The 22,244-nt window shown below is 35.6% G+C and overlaps 4 protein-coding genes and 1 pseudogene across 4 annotated transcripts; 4 read left to right on the forward strand and 1 right to left on the reverse strand.

Annotated features, from left to right (window-relative positions):
* Positions 1-75: 75 nt before the first annotated feature.
* LOC126680356 (peroxidase 5-like) lies at positions 76-1,291 on the reverse strand (annotated as a pseudogene).
* A 1,219-nt stretch (positions 1,292-2,510) lies between these two features.
* LOC126682710 (peroxidase 5-like) lies at positions 2,511-3,650 on the forward strand. The gene has a single exon (XM_050378457.2). The coding sequence runs from the start codon at positions 2,553-2,555 to the stop codon at positions 3,528-3,530; it is 978 nt and encodes a 325-aa protein (XP_050234414.1). The 5' UTR covers positions 2,511-2,552; the 3' UTR covers positions 3,531-3,650.
* An 8,074-nt stretch (positions 3,651-11,724) lies between these two features.
* LOC126682540 (peroxidase 5-like) lies at positions 11,725-12,876 on the forward strand. Its single transcript, XM_050378259.2, has one exon. It carries the CDS (start codon positions 11,781-11,783, stop codon positions 12,753-12,755), a length of 975 nt encoding a protein of 324 aa, XP_050234216.1. The 5' UTR covers positions 11,725-11,780; the 3' UTR covers positions 12,756-12,876.
* Positions 12,877-13,965: 1,089 nt separating this feature from the next.
* On the forward strand, positions 13,966-15,218 carry LOC126682579 (peroxidase 5-like). Its single transcript, XM_050378303.1, has one exon. It carries the CDS (start codon positions 14,093-14,095, stop codon positions 15,071-15,073), a length of 981 nt encoding a protein of 326 aa, XP_050234260.1. The 5' UTR covers positions 13,966-14,092; the 3' UTR covers positions 15,074-15,218.
* Positions 15,219-18,733: 3,515 nt separating this feature from the next.
* Positions 18,734-19,673, forward strand: LOC126679868 (uncharacterized). The gene has a single exon (XM_050374878.2). It carries the CDS (start codon positions 18,848-18,850, stop codon positions 19,448-19,450), a length of 603 nt encoding a protein of 200 aa, XP_050230835.1. The 5' UTR covers positions 18,734-18,847; the 3' UTR covers positions 19,451-19,673.
* The last annotated feature ends 2,571 nt before the right edge of the window (positions 19,674-22,244 follow it).

Here is a 22,244-nt window from a genome sequence, read left to right on the forward strand (position 1 = left end):
ACATTCTCATTGGTTCTTTGCAAATGCAGCTGGAACACTAATTTCATGGGTGCTATGGCCGCATTGGATAAAAAATTGTTACAAATTTGTTTTACATTGAAATGTTACAAAGCAGGACACAATATACAGTTGACGTAAGAACACATCTAACAAAAAAAAATGATCAGAGAATCCTCTCCAGCAGCAACTGCATGAGATTAATTCACAACACTGCATCGTGTCCTGATTTCACCTTCAACTCCGGTAAGAACATCAAGCGATCCCATGTGAACCATTGCATTTGCGAACTTGGTAGCCCATGTTCTTGCACTCCTTGCATTGTTCACCACTATACTTTGTGTGGAAGGACCGTTCATCAATGTCTGATCGGAAGTCAACAATCCGCGATTCTTGGTCAACTCCACGTAATATCTGTTGTCCATGCGATTAGGGGTTGGATCGAGAGGGACTGTTGGATCACCATTGTTGCTTGGTGGTGGTGGGCACTTAGTTTTCAAGAAAGCTGCATATCTTGGATCCATGGAAGGATCCTGAGGATGAGTAGCATTAAAAGAATAGAGACGGTCAGAGAATGAAGAACAATGAGAGATTCCTATAGAATGTGCTCCTGATAGCGTCACCATCTCATCTGCTGACATTCCTTTACGATCAAAATTGTCTACTAATTGCTGTGCATTGAAGAACGGAGGAGGAAGATTTTGTGCTACTTCGTCCACATTCGAAACACCCCATCTCTCCGTCCAGCTGGAACAGCGTAGTTGATCCCTCCAAGCCTCAAAGAACTGTCGCGAGCCGCGAATGCAAGAACATCTGCGCACGACACAGTTTTCGGACATAGAGCTTCAATTTGAGCTTTGGCTTCGTCAATAACTTCGAAGCCTCGTAGGCTAGGATTGTTAGCAATATGCTCTCGCTCCGATGGATTACCTGGTGTAGAAGCTAGCAGCACAGAAGCATCGCAACCCCTCACAAAGCAGTCATGAAAATGCATTCTAATAAGACCAGCTCCCAGACCAGGGTTGCGAGAGACAAATTTGTTAACTGCTCTCTTCACAATAGCTTCTGCTGTTGGACAGGAAGATCTGTAGAATCCAACACTAAGGGAAGCAGAAGAAAATGTAGCCAAAGAGCAAAATATCATCATAAGGAAAATAATATTGAAAGAGGACATTGTAGCCGAACTGATAATTGGTTATACGAAGAGATTACTAATAGATACTGTTAATATAGTTGATTAAAGAACAAATTTATCGACTAATATTACTGGTTGAGTCGCGGATTTAAAACTCGATAAATTAGGCAAAAAAGAGAAGAAATATATTGAAGTTGATGAAGCTAAGAGTGGATATAGAATAGATATTTATAGGGGAAATGATTTTGGTAATACGCGTAAACTGGCTATCTTTAAAGCAAGTTTAAAATTCTGATCTTTGAAAACTTCAAATAGTAAATGGATAATAAATAATAAGAGTAGAGAGCTTACTTCCATTTTCTTTGACTTGTACAAAAGATTCAAATAAAATAATTTCATTTCAACTGATCTTCATTATAATAGGATACGTACTCAAGATAGAGAAATTTTCAGCCTTTGTGTACGATACTTTATCATAAATGTGGACAATTTTAGTTCCACTATTTAAAATTATTAACGAATTAGTTGGTGAAAGTTAGTATTAACTCTAAATAAATTTAAGCTTAAAAATTTGCATACGGATATAAGAAATAGGTTCGAATTTTATTATATCCAGAATTTTCCATACAAATGTAAGAGATAAGTCCAAAATCTAATAGTACTATTTAAAATTATATTATTGCTACATATGGGAGTGATTATACCAGATTATAAAATTGTTAATTGAAATTATTTAAAATTGTAAGAGAATAATTAATTATAATTGATTAATTTAACTTCTTAATGTCAGTACAAATAATTAATTACAATGTAAATTTTTTACCTAATGCTTTAAAAATCTTTGAGTTTTTATCCCCTTTTTAATTCTATCTGACGTTGAAAGTGGTCAATTTTACTCTATTTTGCATTTTTTTATTTTAATTGTTTTCCAATTTTAGACAATTCTTTTTACTTCAAAGATGAAATAATTCAAATAACCAAATATAAATATAAAATTATATTTTTTTTATTTAAAAAAGTACAAATAAGCCTTTTATCTTTAAAAACTAATAAAAAACAGAATGAAATTAAAAAATTTCTAAAATAAAAAATGTCAAACTCATCTCGCCCAACTCCGACCCAGAGAAACCCACCCCAAAACCGACCTGTCTTCTCTATAGAATACGAGCCCAATTTAATATTAAAATAAAAATAAATTTTTTGATATTATTCCAATAGGAATCGACAGCATGGTATCATATTAAATCTTGGCACGGCTAAAGCTTTGGACCACAATTTCACCGATTAAATACCAATGTTTGATCCACAATTTTCTTCAACTCCATTTAGTAACCTAACTTGCAGCTTGTCCACAAAGCTCAAATTTAAATTTCATGTGACATTACTCTTCTCATCGTAACATTTACATACAATAATCAACATGTCATCTTTTAATATTATTTTCCTTATGACATTTTGCTCGTTGGCTACATTGTCATTGTCTGGTACCCTTAGTATTGGGTTCTACAATTCCTCTTGTCCATCAGCAGAAGATATTGTGAGAAAAGCTGTAAACAATTTCCTGTCCCGCGACCCCGGACTCGGTGCTGGTCTCGTTAGAATGCATTTTCATGACTGCTTCATTAGGGGTTGCGATAGTTCGGTGCTGATAGCTTCCACACCAGGTAACCCGTCGGAGAGAGAGCACGTTGCTAACAGTCGTAGCTTACGAGGTTTCGAAGTGATCGACGAAGCTAAAACCGAAATAGAATCTGCATGTCCGAAGGTTGTTTCGTGCGCAGACATTCTTGCATTCGCAGCACGCGATAGCATCTTCAAGCTTGGCGGGATAAACTACAGCGTTCCTGCTGGACGAAGAGACGGGCGTGTTTCGATAATGGCCGAGGTAGAACAAAATTTTCCACCTCCCTTCTTCGATGCACAGCAAGCAGCGGTCAGTTTTGTTCGAAAAGGATTGTCAGCGGAGGAAATGGTGACGCTATTGGGAGCGCATTCTATCGGAGTCTCTCACTGTTCTTCATTCTCTAACCGTCTCTACACTTTCAATGCTACTCATCCTCAGGACCCTTCCATGGATTCAAGATATGCGGATTACTTGAAAACTAAGTGCCCGCAACCTACCAATAACAGTCCTGATCCAACCGTCCCGATGAATCCTACCCCTGATCGAATGGACAACAGATATTACTTGGAGGTGACCAAGAATCGCGGGTTATTCACCTCCGATCAGACATTGATGAATAACCCTACGACGCAAAGGATGGTGATGAACAATACAAGGAACGTAAGAACATGGGCTGACAAGTTCGTTAAGGCGATGGTGCATATGGGTTCTCTTGATGTTCTTACAGGAACTCGTGAAGGTGAAATTAGAACACGATGTAGTGTTGTGAATTAGTTGTTTAATAAAATTGACTGCAACACTGACCTCGTCAATTTATTTTGTCAAATTTCATTAAAATATATCAACCAGGCGATCAACAAATCAAAATTATATTTTTTTTTGGTTAAATGATAAGTAGATTAGCACATCCACAAGCTGCGAAATCAAAATTATATTTAGCAACTTTATTTTTCTGTCTTGGCATCCCATTTCTCCAGCAACAAGTTGCCTCTTATCCATAAGCTCATTAATCTTCGTATCATTCTCAAGACATGGAACAATTAATAATGTTTTTCGACATCAAAATAAGCTCATTAAAGATTTATATACAAGCATCAACGACTTTGAATTTGAGATTCATATCGCTTTTGTTGATATCGATGTTCATCTGAATTGATTTTTGAACGCTTTTTTTTGAAAGTAGTAAGATTCGGTTGATATGGTATTAGGGGTAGTCCTATGCGACGTGTATTATGTATAAACGAGTGCAAGATTTCCTTAAATATACGAGAAAATGAAATGTTAAATTAAAATGAAATAAACTTGTTAAGGATATAAACTATCCACGACAACAACGCTATTGGTAAAAATCTACAAGTGCATAAGTATCAAATAAGTATTGTATGCAGTAAAATAAGTCTGGTTATCGATCCTTAATGACATTTATTTCTTAAGCACCAATTGATCCATCTCAGAATTGAATTGTTGGTTTTTAATATCTAAATTTAACAACTAATGAAAACTAACTAAGAACTAAATTCGAATAAGAAATAAAAACTATAATTAAAGAATCACCGATCAACATTAATTATATATTATTTAATTTATGGATTATATATATATAGCATTCATGTCAATTATGATTTGAGTTATTCTTAGTTACTGATAAATCACCAACGCCTGGACCGGTCAGATGAACCTGAAAGGATAAGAACACAGAAGGTCAGACGAAATACCGGTGGAGGTCACCGGCAATTCGCTCCGACGATCAAGTCAGTATTTGTTTGAGGGAGAAGAAAGAAGAGGAGAAAAGAAGAGAAAAGAGCGTAAAGCAAGAAAAGAGATACCTTTAGGGTTTGTTGATAAGGTGGTTTATATAGTTTTACTTGGCACGTGTATTCCGCAGTGGATTCCTACTCTTTTTGGTCCCCACAAAATCGGTTAGTAGACGTGGTTTGCTCACGTTGGGTCTCGCTTCTCGAGTAGGATATGCAGTACATGGAAACGCCTATGTGTCAGATTCTGTTCAGAGTTTGTTATGGGAAGTGTTAACTCGGTAAAACACCGTGCACCGAGCTATCTTATACCTGTGTTGGAGGTATGGCCGCTCCGGGATGGTCAACCTGTAGTTCGGTCTCTCCGTGGTCTTTTTCTCTGGTAGATCGGTCGAAAATGGTCACTAGGTACCCGGTCCTTATGTTCGCTTGACCTGGTAAGGTTTCATGTTGGTGAGGCTGTTTCCCCGCCTTATTGCTGGTCTCGTTATCACTAGTCCCCCCCTAGTGTGTCGGACATTTATGTTCGTGGTTGGAGACTTCGTCGGCCGAGTTAAATTTTTGCGTGGGATAAAGCTGAGTCCCATTAGTCCGGTGTCGGGCTCCTGTACATGTTGTCAGAGGATACGTCGCTTCACTTGTCCTTTTTCTGGCATGATTTGTTTGGTTGTGACAGCTGTAGGCGACGTGTATCGATCTTGTTTATTGAATTGAGCTTAGATGGCTGCCACTTGTTCTTTTTTGGTTTTTGAAATTTTATGTGTTGACATGAAACTCTTCAGTTTCCCTCCTTTTTCAGTTACTTTCTATTTTGGAGTGTCTTTTATTTCTCCTTAACTGCTGCGTCCCTTTCGCTTTTCCCTTTAAATTGAATCTTCAAAGAAGAAACGCTTCCCTTTGCTTTTCCTTTTAACTGATCTTTTAAAGAAAAAACGCTTTTTCTTGCGCACCTGTTCCTTGTTGCTAGTTCCATTATCAATTTGCTTTCAAGCTTGTGTTTCTTCGTTGCCGGTAGTCATTTCCACTAGATTTGCTGCTTTTGTGTGATCTGCTGCTACATTGCCCAGTAAGTTCTTCTTCTCCCTTTTTAATTTTTGTTTGTACGTTTATAACATGATTTGCTTCGTTTTTCGTTTTTGATATATTGCGTAGTGATAGTCTGGCTTAGGATTTCGCATGTTTTAGTGTTTGTTTGTTTACGCTTTGGATTTTTAGGGAGATTCTCGGTTCTGTACATTTGAAAGGTTTTGTTAGTGATTTTTTGGGGAGAACTGGGTATTGTGGTCATGTAACATTCTCTGGATACCTTCTGGTCGCCTCGTATGGCGATAACTCCCTTCTCAGTCGGTACTTTCATCATCACATATCTAATACAAGTAGCAGCACCTGTACTATACAACATAGGTCTACCCAGTATACCATTATAAGCTAGTGGCATATCGACAATCATAAAAAGAGTTTTTACCTGCCTTGTTGGTTCCGCCAAAATTCCAGCTCGTCCCTCCTTTTGTGGGATTTCGACACCGAGTATTAAGTCTAGCTCAATCATTCCTTCCGGGCTTACCGGTGTTCCTCCCAGACCGAGGAGAGGTGTACTGACAGGTTTGAGCTCGGACCGGGTGCCTCCCAATTGCAAATAAGCTGCCAAAGTCAATAGGTTCACCGAACTCCCATCGTCTACCAGAAGTCGTCTTACCCATTTTAATTGGATAACCGCCGAAATAACCAGAGCATCCTCATGAGGGAAATCTACTCCTTTGCCATCCTCTAAAGAAAACGATACCTCGGGCCACCGTGGTCCCTCCATGACCGACATCACCGTTTTCTGTTTTTTCTTGCACCGTCTCTCTGAGCTTACAGTTCCTCCAGCCAACGTATTAATCACCCCGGTTATTTGAGATCTCTTGGCCTGGGGATCAGGCTCCCGAGAGGTGCTAGGCTCATTCCTGACCGGGTTAGGTCGGCTCGTATGTGGCTGTTGCGGAGGATTGGTCACGAAACCCTTCAACCTTCCTCTGCACACCATTCGGTCCAACTCTCTTCTCAAATTGCCACAATCTTTGGTCTCATGCCCGTGCCCTTCGTGGAAATCGCACCACTTTGTTTTATCTCCTTCTCTCGTCATCCGGGGTGGGTAAGAAATATACTCGTTATTGGCTTTTATCCACATCAGGATCTGATCTCGGGGAGTATTTAACGGCACAAAATGCCTCTCCTGCCCCCTGTTGTCGATATAACTATCTTCGCCTCCTCCGATATTATAGCTCGGCCTGAAGTTTGTAGTCTCTCCACTGTTTCGGCCGGGGCCACCCTGGAACTGGGGTCTCCCTCTCCCCCCTGGTTCATAATTGGATCGAAAACGTTCCTGACTTCTCCCCCCTCCTGGGGAGGTATGCTTCTGGGTATTAGGTACCGAGCTGGGTGCCTGCCTCTGTCGCTCCTCATCTAAATTCATATAATTCCATGCCCGGTCCATAAGCTCAGTGTATGTCTCCACTGGGTTAGTTATAAGACTGTCACGGAACGATCCCATAGTGGTGTTATCTTTCATGGCATCGATGGCTGTATCATCAATGAGATTTTCCACCTGAACCGCTTCCGAGTTAAAACGAGATATGTAATCCTTCAGACTTTCTCCCGGTTTCTGAAAACATTTCTTTAGGTCGGAGGATTTTTTCTTCCTCTGTATGCTCGGAGCAAAGTGCGTTTTAAAAGCTAGAGCCAAAGCTGGGAAACTTTCAATGGATCCATCCGCAAGGCTTTGATACCAATTCTGCGCAGCCTCAACCAAGGTGGTCGGGAAGATCTTACAGATAGAGGCATCAGAAACGTTCTGAACACTCATTGATACCTGAAAACAATTTAGATGTGTCATTGGATCAGTTTTTCCATTATACTGTTTTATAGTGGGGTATTTAAACTTATCTGGGAATGGCTCGTCGAGGATAGCTCGGCTGAGGGGGCTTCCTATACCGAGCAAGGTAACCGGTCTTGACATAGCTTTGTTCCCCTTCTGTTTGGCCAGTTCAGCTTGGACCAGTCGTGTGACCTCAGCACCTATCGTCTTCCTGTCTGGGTGGTCATTGCCCGAGCTATGTACACTTTCAGCTACTTCCTTCCTGGCTGGTGGGACTTCTGCCCTAGCAGCCTGCAGAGGCTCTACCACCGGATCTGACACTTCTCTTCCCAGGCCGGTTGTATTACGCGGTCTATCCGGTGGTAAACCCTCTCCGTGCAATCCCTCCCTTGGAGGAATAGGAGCGTTCTGGCCTTCTGCCCCCAGAACTGTAGCACCTTCAGCAGGTATACCCCGACCTCCGGTTGCCCGTGTTGTGCTTGGATGCACCGGGGTTGGGGTCGTAGCAGCGTTGTATCCTGGGTAATACTGGGCCATGACGGCAAGATGCATTTGCTGGGCCTGATGCAACTGGCGAGCCATGTATTCCAGATATTCTTGAGCTTGTAAGACCGCAGGGGGTATATCTTGCCCAGAAACCGTTCCCGTTCCGATTGGCACCGGTGTAGTGTCTACCGGAAAACTGAGTTGAGTGGGAGGTAACGTGTTGTGGAGGAAGCTCTGTGGAACGGTGGTTCCTGGGGTGGATAGAGTGGTATGACCAGTATCGGAGGTGAATGGGCTCACCCTAGGATAGTTCTCCATCCCATGCAAAGGCACAAAACCAGCTCCGCTGCCGGAGGCTCTGGACCCTCCAATCTGAGTGTTGGCCGGAGGTGTTAGACCAGTGATCACAGAAGTACGACCACTGGCAGAACTTCCCCCGACCGGAGTGGTATTCGCGACCGTCTCCAGAGGGTCTATCCTCTCAATGACAGGGTCATTAGCCATTGTTTTTCGATTAGAATCACGCAACAAACTCAGACAATCAGAAGAGAAAATGGGATATTCAACGCTTCCCACAGACGGCGCCAAGTGATAAATCACCAACGCCTGGACCGGTCAGATGAACCTGAAAGGATAAGAACACAGAAGGTCAGACGAAATACCGGTGGAGGTCACCGGCAATTCGCTCCGACGATCAAGTCAGTATTTGCTTGAGGGAGAAGAAAGAAGAGGAGAAAAGAAGAGAAAAGAGTGTAAAGCAAGAAAAGAGATACCTTTAGGGTTTGTTGATAAGGTGGTTTATATAGTTTTACTTGGCACGTGTATTCCGCAGTGGATTCCTACTCTTTTTGGTCCCCACAAAATCGGTTAGTAGACGTGGTTTGCTCACGTTGGGTCTCGCTTCTCGAGTAGGATATGCAGTACATGGAAACGCCTATGTGTCAGATTCTGTTCAGAGTTTGTTATGGGAAGTGTTAACTCGGTAAAACACCGTGCACCGAGCTATCTTATACCTGTGTTGGAGGTATGGCCGCTCCGGGATGGTCAACCTGTAGTTCGGTCTCTCCGTGGTCTTTTTCTCTGGTAGATCGGTCGAAAATGGTCACTAGGTACCCGGTCCTTATGTTCGCTTGACCTGGTAAGGTTTCATGTTGGTGAGGCTGTTTCCCCGCCTTATTGCTGGTCTCGTTATCAGTTACTGATCTTGCTCTCTCAATTTATAGATTAACAAAACTCTAATTTGCTCATAATAAACTGTCAGACCCACTCTCTGTGTTATTAGATAATTTAAACAATCCATTTAATAAAAATTAATGAGTAAATCCTATGAATAAGGATAAATCCTAATGAACAAGGAGACGGTGTTTTCAACGGATTCAACAAGGCGGTTTTCTCTATAAGATTAGTAATAGAAATTTTTGCTATTCTGGTTTGAATTTCTATAAGAATCCGTGTTATTTTTTATTTTTGGATACTTAATTGTTTTCGACCTTTTCTCTAAATCGTAAATTTTAGTGTGCACTTTATGTGTACTATTTTTTGTGCAAAAATTTAGAATTTTTGGCTTTACTCACGTTTTGTGGTTTTTAATATATTTTTATTCATCAAAAAACCCTAATGAATACTTAATCATGAACTCAATCTTGTGTTATTAATTTTTAAGTTTTTGTTTATTCATCTATCTTAAACTAGCTCTCTCAAGACTAATCAAGAATAAATCATTTATTTCATTGAACAAATCAAACACAAGCATTAAGCGAAAAAGGAAACAAACACAGTATCTTAAACACAATATCTTTCAATGATGATGATGTGTCTTCGTTCACTAATTCATCTGATTGTCTTTTTACCGGTGTGCGTAGAAAACTAAGAATTACTAATTAAACTAATGTCTATGTGCTCAAAATATAAAATGTCAACCCGAACTCTGAATTTCTATCTTCTATTTATGTGATTTTTTTTTGGAGATGTTCCTAACCTTTTTTCTTGTATGATTCATGGGTTATTAGCCAAAATAGTATTCAACCTTTGTATTTTGTATCAAAATGGTACTCAAAGTTTAATATATATCCTTTTGGTACCATAATTTCTATTATTTGTTTCAGATCGGTTTTTTTACAAAATTCGGCAACTTTTAATGACGTGACAGCTGAAATAATTATTTCTTTTTCACATCAGTTTGACATATTAGATTGACCATAACTTCTACTGAGTTTACACTTGTTAGTTTATTTGATTTATCATTTGATGTGAAAACGAATAAGTCAAAAAATTTGTTACGGGCGTCGCGCCATAAAAAAATGGCCGGATTTTAAAAAAAAACTAATCTGAAACAAATATTTGAAATTATGATACTAAAAAATTACATATTAAAATTTGGAAACCATTTGGCTAGTAACCCATGATTAGTAGTGTTTTTTTTTTGTTAAAACACTTTTGGTCAATTCTGCACGACTAAACCAAGTCCGATATCAGTTTTTTGGCTCGAAAACGCATTTGAATTCCCAAACTGTTTGCTAGCACACGGCGCGTCCCTGGCGCACCTGCTAGCTCACAGTTGACTATTTTCTGCTGAACTTCTGTGCGCGCCTGCTATAGCTCGCAGCCAAAACTGCCTATTCTTGTGTTTCTTCAACGATTATTTAGACTTTCATTCCAAATGACTCCATAAAGGCTCAAAATTTTTGCAATATCATGCATGATATCTGAAATGCTCAAAAACAAAATAATATCGATATGTAGCCTAAAATAAACAACAAATGCACAATAATATCATAAATACAATACTAGAAATATCGGAGTAAATCTACCCTTATCACTGTAAGTTTTGTTTGAGTGGAAACGGTAATTTATGGTCTTTGGTCGGACTTTCGTTGTTTCTTTCCCCGGATATTTTGTATTTTCTTGTTCTTTTTTTAGAATTTTTTTCTATATGGGAGATGTGATTTGGTTGTAGTGTGTTTATTTTGATGGTGATAGTTGTTCGTCCAAATTCAATTTCTTATTGTGCTGGAAGATCACATGTTTTGATTCTTGGTGGATTTTGTTTTTTTGTTGTAAATGTTAGTTCATTCAAGTTTTTTCAATAATGGTCTAGGCTCATGTTATCGGTTTTTGTTGATTCAAGAATTGTGACAGTATATTAGGATTGCCTGTTACGAATTTTTTGAAAAATCAAAGCTCTCCAACGCATTTACATAATTAATTTTTTAAAAATTTATAAGGTGTTTTGTGATCAATAGATTTATGTGCTAGTATAGACGTCTTGTTGTAAGTCAAGTCATTGAAATTTTTCTAAATTTTACATTTGTAACTGTTTCTATTCTGAACTAGATATTTCCTTCTCGCTTTAAAAAATATATGGATTTCTTAGCATTATCTAATTTTTGGACCATGTTAAAGTTATTAACTATGTATATTCTTAATTTTATATAGTATAATTTTTTTTTCAATTTCGTATGACATTAAAAAAATTATTATTATATTAATAGATTATAACATAATAACTAAATTGATTAAATAACTAGTTTAACGGATATGAAACTTGATTATTTAACTAGCCAATAATAATGAAAAGAAGCATATATGACAGTTTCTTCAGCTGCTACGTGTAATATTATATTAATTATTTTATGTTATTTTTAGAATATGGTACAACTAAGTGTCACTAAAATGTTAAAAAAAATTAGATTTTTGATATAAATAGAATTTCTGGTATCAAATTAAAACAAGTGTCATAACATTGGCCCCGCTGAAGATTTGAACCACAATTTCACCTGTTAAATACAAATTTTCGATCCACTATTTTCTTCATCAACTCGATTTAGTATATCTTCTCATTTGCCTAACTTGCAGCTTGTCCACTAAGCTCTACTATAAGTTCATTTAATATTCATCTCATCGTAACATTTACATAAAATAATCAATATGTCATCTTTCAATATTATTTTCCTTATGACATTTTGCTCGTTGGCTACATTATCATCATCTGCTCCCCTTAGTATAGGGTTCTACAGATCCTCTTGTCCATCAGCTGAAGCTATTGTAAGAAAAACTGTAAACAAATTTTTGTCTCGCAACCCCGGACTCGGCGCGAGTATTATTAGACTGTATTTTCATGACTGCTTCGTTAGGGGTTGCGATGGTTCTGTGCTGCTAGCTTCCACACCCGGTAACCCATCCGAGCGAGACCATCCTGCAAACAATCCTAGCTTACAGGGTTTGGAAGTCATTGACGAAGCGAAAGCCCAACTAGAATCCGCATGTCCTAAAACCGTGTCGTGCGCAGACATCCTTGCATTGGCTGCTCGCGACAGTACCGCCAAGCTTGGAGGGATAAACTATGCCATCCCATCCGGACGGAGAGACGGACGTGTTTCGATTAGGGACGAAGTAACACCAAATATTCCATCTCCTTTCGCCAATGCAACGCAATTAGCGGACAGTTTTGGTCGTAAAGGAATGTCAGCGGATGAGATGGTGACGCTATCGGGTGCACATACTATCGGAGTCTCTCACTGTTCTTCATTCGTCAACCGTCTCTATTCTTTTAATGCTACTCATCCTCAGGATCCTTCCTTGGATTCAAGATACGCAGCTTTCTTGAAAACTAAGTGCCCACCGCCGAGCAATAACAGTGGTGATCCAACCATCACGATGGATTCTACCCCTAATCACATGGACAACAGATATTACTCGGACTTGACCAGGAATCGGGGATTGTTCACTTCGGATCAGACGTTGATGAACAGCCCTTCCACGCAAAGGACAGTGGTGAATTATGTAAGGAACGGTAGAACATGGCCTGACAAATTCGCTAAGGCGATGGTGCGTATGGGTGATATTGATGTTCTTACTGGAACTCAAGGTGAAATTAGGACGCGATGCGATGTTGTTAATTAATTCTTTTGATTCTGTCATGTAAGCTCCCAGCAACTGAATTGTCACTAGTATTTCAAAGTTAAACAAATTTGTGTCAATTTTCATGAATCAATTGAATGTGAATTCTTTTGTTATTTATAAATAGTACTCCCTCCGGCACAATAGAGTTGTAAACCTTAAAAAGAAAAAAAAAATATCCCAGAACTCTTGTCCACTTTCGAAAAGTAACTAACTTTTACATTCAATTTTTCCTATATTATTCCTATTTAAAATCCACTTATGAATAAAGTGAAACTAAAAAATTTAGAAATTGTAATTCTAGTTCAATTTAGCCAATTTACTAAAGCTTTATCTAATTTTTTAAAATTAATTTAATATTTTAAAAAATTAGTTTATCCTAGAAATGAGGCATCCCAATCGGCAACTATTTTTGTTTTTTTGTAAATTACACATTCAATTGCTATTGTAGGTATAATTAAATTGATTTTCAGCGAGTTTGTCAAATTAGTATAAATTTATAAATTTAGAATGTTAAGATGAAATTTTAAAAAGTCAAAAAATTTAGCTTTTGGCACCATCTTTTGAACAATATATATGATAAAATATTATTTTTATAATACTTCTATTATTTTTGAAAAAACAAAAACAAAAACAAACCTTGCTTCTACTTATAAATTAATCAATTAAATGTGAAATACATTAGAGATTTTAAAATATAAATAGTCAAATATACATATATATTATCAATGTCAACTAAATTATACATAGTCAATCACGATTTGATATAGTCACATTACCTAATTTGACACTCTTTTTGGGGGGCTATAGTCAAATACATAATACTTTTTCATTCATGAGTTGATTTAGCCATATAGATGTGAAAGTAACGACAAGAGTATCAACTAGATGTGAGATGGTTGGAACCTTCATCTCATCAACTTTTCTTATCTGTAAGTCATATATTACCCAAATTGAATATTTCAGCCTTTATTAAATAGTTGAATATACCTTAAAGAGAAACTAAATACTACTATTATTTACATGCATGTTTTGCCCAATAATTATTAGTTGAAAGCTGTTATCCAATTCCTCACAGTAATATTCAAATAGGGAAGAAAATTAGCTTTCAAGTTGCACTAAAGCTACGCGTTTTTGGGTATCATGAGTAACACCAAGTACTACACCTTGTTTACAATTTCACTTATAAATACCAACTTTTGATCCAATATTTTCTTCATCAACTCCATTCAGCATTTCTTCTTTTTAGCCTAATTCACCAGCTTGTTCACTAAACTATAGTTATTCATTTAGTATTTACTCTTCTCATCGATCATTTACATAGAATTATATATCAAACCATGGATACTAAGTCCTCTTTCAATATTATTTTCCTTGTGATCTTTTGCTCTTTGGCTACATTTTCATCTGCTTCTCTTACTGTTGGATTCTACAGATCTTCTTGTCCTTCAGCAGAAGCTATTGTGAAGAGAGCTGTAAACAAATTTGTTGGTCGCAACCCAGGGCTCGGTGCTGGTCTTATTAGAATGCATTTTCATGACTGCTTTGTGAGGGGCTGTGATGCTTCTGTGCTGCTAGCTTCCACACCAGGTAACCCATCCGAGAGAGAGCATATTGCTAACAATCCTAGCTTACGTGGGTTCGAAGTCATTGACGAAGCTAAAGCTCAAATAGAAGCTCTATGTCCGAAAACTGTGTCGTGCGCAGACGTTCTTGCATTCGCAGCTCGCGACAGTTCCTTGAGGCTCGGAGGGATAAACTACGCTGTTCCGGCTGGACGGAGAGACGGGCGTGTTTCGAATGTGGACGAAGTTGCACAGAATCTTCCTCCTCCGTTCTTCAATGCACAGCAATTAATTGACAACTTTGATCGTAAAGGAATGTCAGCAGATGAGATGGTGACGCTATCCGGAGCACATTCTATCGGAATCTCTCACTGTTCTTCATTCTCCGACCGTCTCTACTCTTTCAACGCTACTCATCCTCAGGATCCTTCCATGGATCCAAGATATGCAGCTTTCTTGAAAACTAAGTGTCCACCACCACCAAGCAACAATGGTGATCCAACAGTTCCGCTTGATCCTACTCCTAATCGCATGGACAACAGATACTACTTGGAGCTGACCAAGAATCGTGGATTGTTGACTTCCGATCAGACATTGATGAACAGTCCTTCAACGCAAAGTATAGTGGTGAACAATGTCAGAAATGGAAGAACATGGGCTGATAAGTTTGCCAAGGCTATGGTGCATATGGGTTCTCTAGATGTTCTTACTGGAGTTGAAGGTGAAATCAGGACCCGATGCAGCGTCGTGAATTAACGTCATATATTATTTTCTTTGTTTTTTTAAGTCATTCTTTCATTCATTCTTTCATTTGATTAATTGTGTATTTGTTCCAAGTGAATTGTAAAATTATGAAATTAATTTATTTATAAATTAATATAATTGTTCTTGATTTACTAAATATATTTATTGATTAATTTTATTTTTAAATTGTAGAGCTAATCATATTTATATTAAATGAATTGCTAAACAAATTTATTTCAAATCAAATGAATTCAGAGTAGTACTAAGCCAGGATTTTTATTATCTTTTGGCGACTCAAGCAAAAAAATTGAATAAATTTATATCCCTACTTAAAATCTTCACATCCAATAAAAAATAGATTTGTATATCCATGTGAAAACTAAATAATTTAGATCAATAAAAGTTTGTAGGTGCAAAACTATTATTTCGCAGGGACGAATTCAAGTCCAAGGAGCCAACTTCGTTTTGTAGCAAGTCAAATATGACTATTTTAGAATTTTTAGTATTTTTCTTTTAAAAAGAGACTAAACGGTTAAAAAATTAAATTTTTTATGAAAATTTTATAAAATCTAAACTTTTTAATTTATCCTAAAATGCGGAATTTCGTTTCAATTATGTCCAATTACGCGGTTTTTTTATGTAGCGCTGATGTGTGGTATTGCCACATAGGCGCCACGTAAGCAAATTGCGTAGTTGGACATAATTGAAACGAAATCCTGCGTTACAAGATAAATTAAGATAAAATTAAAAAATTTGGAATCTTGTCTTTTTTAATCATTTGACCTTTAAAAATGAAAATACACCAACTTCATAATTAGATAATGTGGTTTAGTGGTGGTGGTTTTGGTTAAAACTTCCATAGCCGTATTTCAAAAGATTAATTTATATTGGATAATTGATTCTGACCATCGTCGAAGTTTCAAGTTTTTTCATTTCAGTCATGAAACTATTTTTTTTATCATTAAACTTCCATTTTTTTTCATTTTGATATTTCCAGAAAAAAATACTTATGTGGCAGTCAGAAGTTGACATATGGCAACCGAATTTTGCTAGTTTTACTTTCAAAATTTATCATACGTACAAAATTTACTTTTAAAAGAAGTTTTTATATCAAATTATGCATACATGGCTAGTTTTTAGGTGAAAAGAAAAAATTTCGGCCGCCATCTAAACATTTTTTGCCGGATAATATCAAAATAAAAAAATAATGAAAGTTCCGTGATTAAAACGAAAAAAAATACAGTGGCTGAAATGAAAAAATTTAAACTTCAGTGACATTCAAGATCAATTATCCAATTTATATCTATAACTATATATCTTATATGCGAGAAGGGGAGATAAAATTACGATAATAGACTTTATTAAAAGTGTAATTTATAATTTAAAAAAGTGAACTTAATTGATCCGATTTTATAATTTTGGATTTTTTTTTTATATTTCATGTCAAGTTAAAAGGTCAATTGATCTTGTATTCATTAAAATACTATAATTACAATAAAAACATCTTACGTAGACAATAAAAATACCATAACTAAAAAGACATGATTAAAACACAACAACAGAACAAATTTTCCAAAAAGAAAATCAATAAAAAACATAAATTAATAAAAAGTGAAGAAAAAAATATTTTAGAAAATTTAAAAAAAAAAAAGTATTTTTGTTAAAAAAAATCCTCAATTCCTTGATATTAGTAGGAAACGGATGAAATATTACTATAAAAAACTAATCAATTTCAAAATGAATTGAGTATTTACAATTGTTGACACTAATAAAGAACATTAAGCTGGATTCCTAATTATGCCTAGCACGTTGCAGGCTAGAAAAATACACTTTCATTGTGTACCACATGAACTGTCAGGCGAGACTATTGTAGGTCTGGCCGGCACATAAAAACAGTTATCCAAGATTTGCAGTAACAACCAACAAATTCGCCGTAAATATTCCAACACGTGTCGACACGTGTCTTCCTCTGTGGAATTCTTTTAATTTTAGTATTATCTGTTTGTCATAGACTATGTGCGGCTTCTAAATAAAAAATTTAGTTAATAGGCCGTTTAGATCCTTCTTATTATCGTTTGTTAAGGATAATTATCTACTTCATCCCTCTATTAGATTCACTTGAATCAACCGAAAATATAATATAATTCAAATGTTTATAATGTCAAGATTGTATATCTATTTTTTCCATAAACATTTTCGGATGATAAAAGAAAAGCATTTTATTCTTTTTGGTGACAACTGACAAAAAATTCCGACGGAACCCGACTACTCCTTAAAAGGAGAATCTGATCTTCTGCATAAATTCTTAAAAAGACTAGTTTCAACATCTTACTGTTTGCACTTTCCACTTAATACGAACTTTATAATCCACAAATATTTTCAGTAACTTCTATTTTGGTTGATTTAAGATTCAAATTTGTAATGTTCTTTCAATTTTATATTTGACATCCACATTTGTGACCAACTAAATCAGTGATGAATAAAATTGAACGAAAACAACAAAGCGATATGAAAATTTTTGTTATAATCACATAAAATATTTTATTATTTTTATCTTTCAAACTATAGTACATCTTCTATTTCTAAAATTATTTGATTAAAATTTTAAACTCGTAGATATTATTAATATATTTGTATAATGTCCAGTAACATGAAATTGAAAAGAGAACAATGAATGTAGAGCCCAGTAGCATGATTTCAAAATTAAACAATTAGAATGGGTATCATTTAATTTGGAGCCAAAATTTGATTTGTTTTTTTTAATATTATGAATTTTTGGGACACATGAGGGGTAGTGAGGTTTAAAGGCAAGGAGACAAACCATAGCAGAATTTGACAACACAACAAGAAAAAGATGCTTAGCGTTAGTTAAATGTTTCCAAGTTTCAAGTTGGGATTGAACCAACTTCCTAATCATATCTAAACCTACTTTTTTTTCATATACGTGTCCACCTTCTGAGAACATCATTATAGAGAGAGGTCCCCAAATTGCAGCGCTTACTTTTTCTCCACAAATTTTGTTCAACACTAGTTTTGCCCATTCTTTATGACTATTCCACAAACATTTTATGCTTTTCAACAAAATTTTACTAAGTATAACAGATTATGATTCTAAATCTGAGTTAGTTAGGAATTGTTTTAATAGAGGATAGAATATTCTTATATTATAAATTTGACTACAAAAATAAATTATCTATACATTAATTAATAAGAGATAAATTTAATTTTTGTACATTTAAAAAATACACTCCCTTCTTCTCTAATTAATAAAATTACTTAAAAGAAAATCAATTCAATATTTTTAATACTAAATTGTCTAGCAATCATTAAATAAAATATAAATGTCATTGATTTTTCACTTTTATTATATATAAATAATTTCAAGTTTGATTTTAAAATTAAATATTTATAAATAATAAAAAAAAGGTAAACAAAAGAGTCCACAGTAGTAGTAGCTTCTCAACAAACCGAAAATGAAACCCTAACTGACGTGCGGTTTCTCTCCTAAGACCTAACCGAAATCCAAAACCCAACGCATTTATTCATAATTACAACAATAACACTCCTACTTACTAGGAACCGTCTTTACATTTCCCCACTCTAACGAATCTACCCTCGAAATCCCCATCAAATTACAATCTACCCACCGCCTTACCTTATCCTATAAATACCCCTCTCGCTTTTCTCTAAGTTTGCCCAATTTCCCTCTCACAAGTTTCCATTGAAAAAAAACAAAATTAACAAATTTGCCAAACACTCCTTTTTCTTCGCTATTACGCAACGTTAATGGCTTCTTCAAGAAACAAATCGTACGGACCGCCGCCATCTTCTCCGTCGTCATCCTCCGGCTTCGCATCGTCAACTGCGTCAAGTTTCACATCCTCGACCTTACTCCGACGCTCTACATCTCCTACACGTGTCAACGTAATGTACGGAAACATCAACAATCAATCGCCGTCGCTCCGATTCTCGATGACCGATCATCACCGTTCAATCTCGCCTAACCGTTCAATTTCATTCAAAAGGCAAACAACGAGCAACAAGAATGCCGCTCCGGTGTCGTTTAACGGTAACAGCAACAACAATAACAAACGCTCGTGCGCTTGTTCTCCTACTAATCACCGCGGTTCTTACCGGTGCGCGTTTCACAAAGCGATGATGAAAAGTGGCGGTAACAGTACTCAAACGTCGTCGTATCAGCATTCGAGTGGTAGATTGAATTTCAGACGATCTGCGATGACTAATTCGTTAGTGAGAATTGGCGGTGTGGAAGGAGAGTTGGTTAAGAGAGCCTTATCGGCGTTGATTCGGCCGTCTTCTCATCAGGTTCGGCGGCGTACGGCTTTTGAATCGAGACCTAGTCGGCTTTCTGTTATGTCTACTAGTTGAAAAGTTCTTGTTTGGGATTCTTGATATTTTTTAGGGTGTTTTTGTACAAATTAGAGACTAGTAAATAATTCCGAATTTGCTTATTTTGATTTTGTGATGATTAAGCAATAGTTTTGTGTGAGATTTTTGATAGAAACTAGTGGAGGTTGTTTGGGTCCAAGACTAAGAGATCCAAGATTCAGATTGGGCAAGAGGTATATAAATAAAATTCTAGTTTTTTTTTGATAGATGCATAAGGAAAGATCTTTAATTTTCAGCCCCTGGAGCAGTAAATTTTTGGTCTTCATATGGCTGTCAAATCTAAAGCTTCCTCAGATCTCAATTGTTAAATTAGTGAGTTTTGCTATTCTACTTTACATAGCACTGCATGATAGAAGCGAGAAATTTTAAGGAGATTAAAATTGGGGTATTTGTGAAATAAATTCAATGTTACATTTTTATGGTGATTTAATTCCACATTTAAAATGTTATGGAATAAATTTTAATTTTTTAATTTTTATAATTGTTGTCCAAACTGTTTTTTTGGCAACCAGCCATATTAAATACATGTATTAACGTATTAAATCTTAAAATTTCAAAAAGAATCAAATAAATTTTTTCAAATTTTTGTGTGTTGACATTTTATAGTCTAAAAAAAAAGAAAAATGTCGGAAAATTAATTGGGACAGCAAATTGTAAAGAAATTTGTTTTCTAACGTTTTAAACATTGAAATTAAATCGCTATAAAAATAAAATGTTGAAATTTGTTTGCCAATATCCAAAAATTCTATCAAGTTAAAGATTTCTCATTATTCATTATAAAATAAATAGTTTTGATTAATTTGACTATAAATTGCCTTACTATAAATCATTAGTAGTTTTTATATTAAATGATCTATAGTAGGCCTTTAGCTAAAAGTAAGGAAAGGAAGGTTAAAGAAAATCGAGCCCAAAATTTTTCATTTACACTCTTGACAATATTGTTATTGTTTTCTGAAAAGAGAGTATTGTTATTATTACTATAGTTTTAATTAATTAATGGGAAAATGGTAAGTTTAAGTTATATTGTATTAAAAATGGTCCTCAAATTTGGTCGATCTGTTCAATTGATATGACTGAAATTTAAATATTTTTATTTGATTACTTTTTAAAATCAAATATTTAATTTAACTGATTTAAATGAAAAAATCGCACAATCTATAGAAATGTAAAAATTGATTAAGTTTTATAAATTTTATTATATACAATTGAAGCTCTATAAATTAATATACTTTGGACGACCAAATTTATTAATTAAGTGATCATATTAATTAACCAATAAATTAATAATTATTACTTTTTCGATGTACAATATCGCATTTTAAAAAATAAATTGGTTCATAATGTTTACCATTATAAAATATTAAAAAAACATTTATTGCTATTTCTTCAAATTTATCTCCATAAACAAATAATTTAATAAAATTAAAGGATGTGTGAAACCTAAAAATAGTATTAATAATTATAATTTAATAAAAATATTTATAAATCAAGATATTTATTACTTAAATATGAAATAGTCAATGCAATAAATATTATGAACCGGAGGAAGTAAGTCATATATTAATTAAGACTTTATTAATTCATACATAATTCATATTAAAGTAACTTTTTTAAAGAGCATAATTATCCAAAACATTTTTTATTTTTATTTTGGTTCGTGTTCAGCTCATATTCGTTCGTTTAGTTGCTAAATGAACAAGTCCGTAAACGAGCTCGTTTGCGAGTTCGTTCGTTTAACATCTAAACGAACGAACACGAACCAAAACTATGTAATTTTGCTATTTTTTTTTATCAAAACTACATAATTTCTTTTAAAATAACATGGTTTTGATATATTAAAAGAATAAATATACTTATTTTAAATACAACTAGCTAATACGCGAATATTTTATTGAGCTTTTATACGGCCAATTCGTGAACTTTTTATCGAGTTTGTTCATGAACTCTTAATCGAGCTCGTTCACGAACTCTTGAATGAGTTGTTGGTGAACGTAAACGAGCCGAATACTACAATGTTTATGTTCAACTCGTTTAAATAAATGAACTTAAAATCAAACTCAAATTCGGTTCGTTTATAATGCGAACGAACACGAACTGAGCATTTTTCGAGCCAACCTTCGAGCTGCTCACAAGTAGCTCAGTTCATTTATGCAGAGCCTGAAAGGACAAGAACAAACAGAAAAAATGTCAGACGAAATACCGATGGGGGACACCGGCAGTGTTTGTAGAAAGAAAAGGACGAAAAGAAGAGAAGAAGAAGGTGTAGAGTAAGAAAAAAGAATTACCTCGGGATTTGCACATAAGGTACCTTATATAAGTTCAGCTTGTGCAAACCTACCACATCTGATTATTTTTCTTTTTTTAGTTGCCACAATTCGGTTAACTGATGTGGCCGTTTCTCGTTGCGTCTCAAATATCGAGCAAGATACGCGATGCGGAGAACATTCTTTAAGTGTCAGATTCTGTTGGTGGTCCCAGGAAGTTTGTTAGTCATATTACTGATCAGTCATGTTTTGTACTGAGTTAGGATGAGTATTTCGGTCACCGCATCGATCATGCTTTGTACCGAGATACCATTTCTCTTTACTCGTCTGGTCGTGCGGTTAGCAGTACGGTGTGCTTCTTAGTGGAAGTATCTCGGTCTGGGTCCCTAATTACCTGATCTGGTTAGATCTTATGTTATCGAGGCTGCTTTGCTTTATATTACTTGCCACGTTGTCAATTTACATCCCTATGTAACACCCTTCAGTCTCACTTTATTTATTATGCTTCA

This window comes from Mercurialis annua, linkage group LG5 (assembly GCF_937616625.2).
Source record: "Mercurialis annua linkage group LG5, ddMerAnnu1.2, whole genome shotgun sequence".
Lineage (NCBI taxonomy): Eukaryota > Viridiplantae > Streptophyta > Magnoliopsida > Malpighiales > Euphorbiaceae > Mercurialis > Mercurialis annua.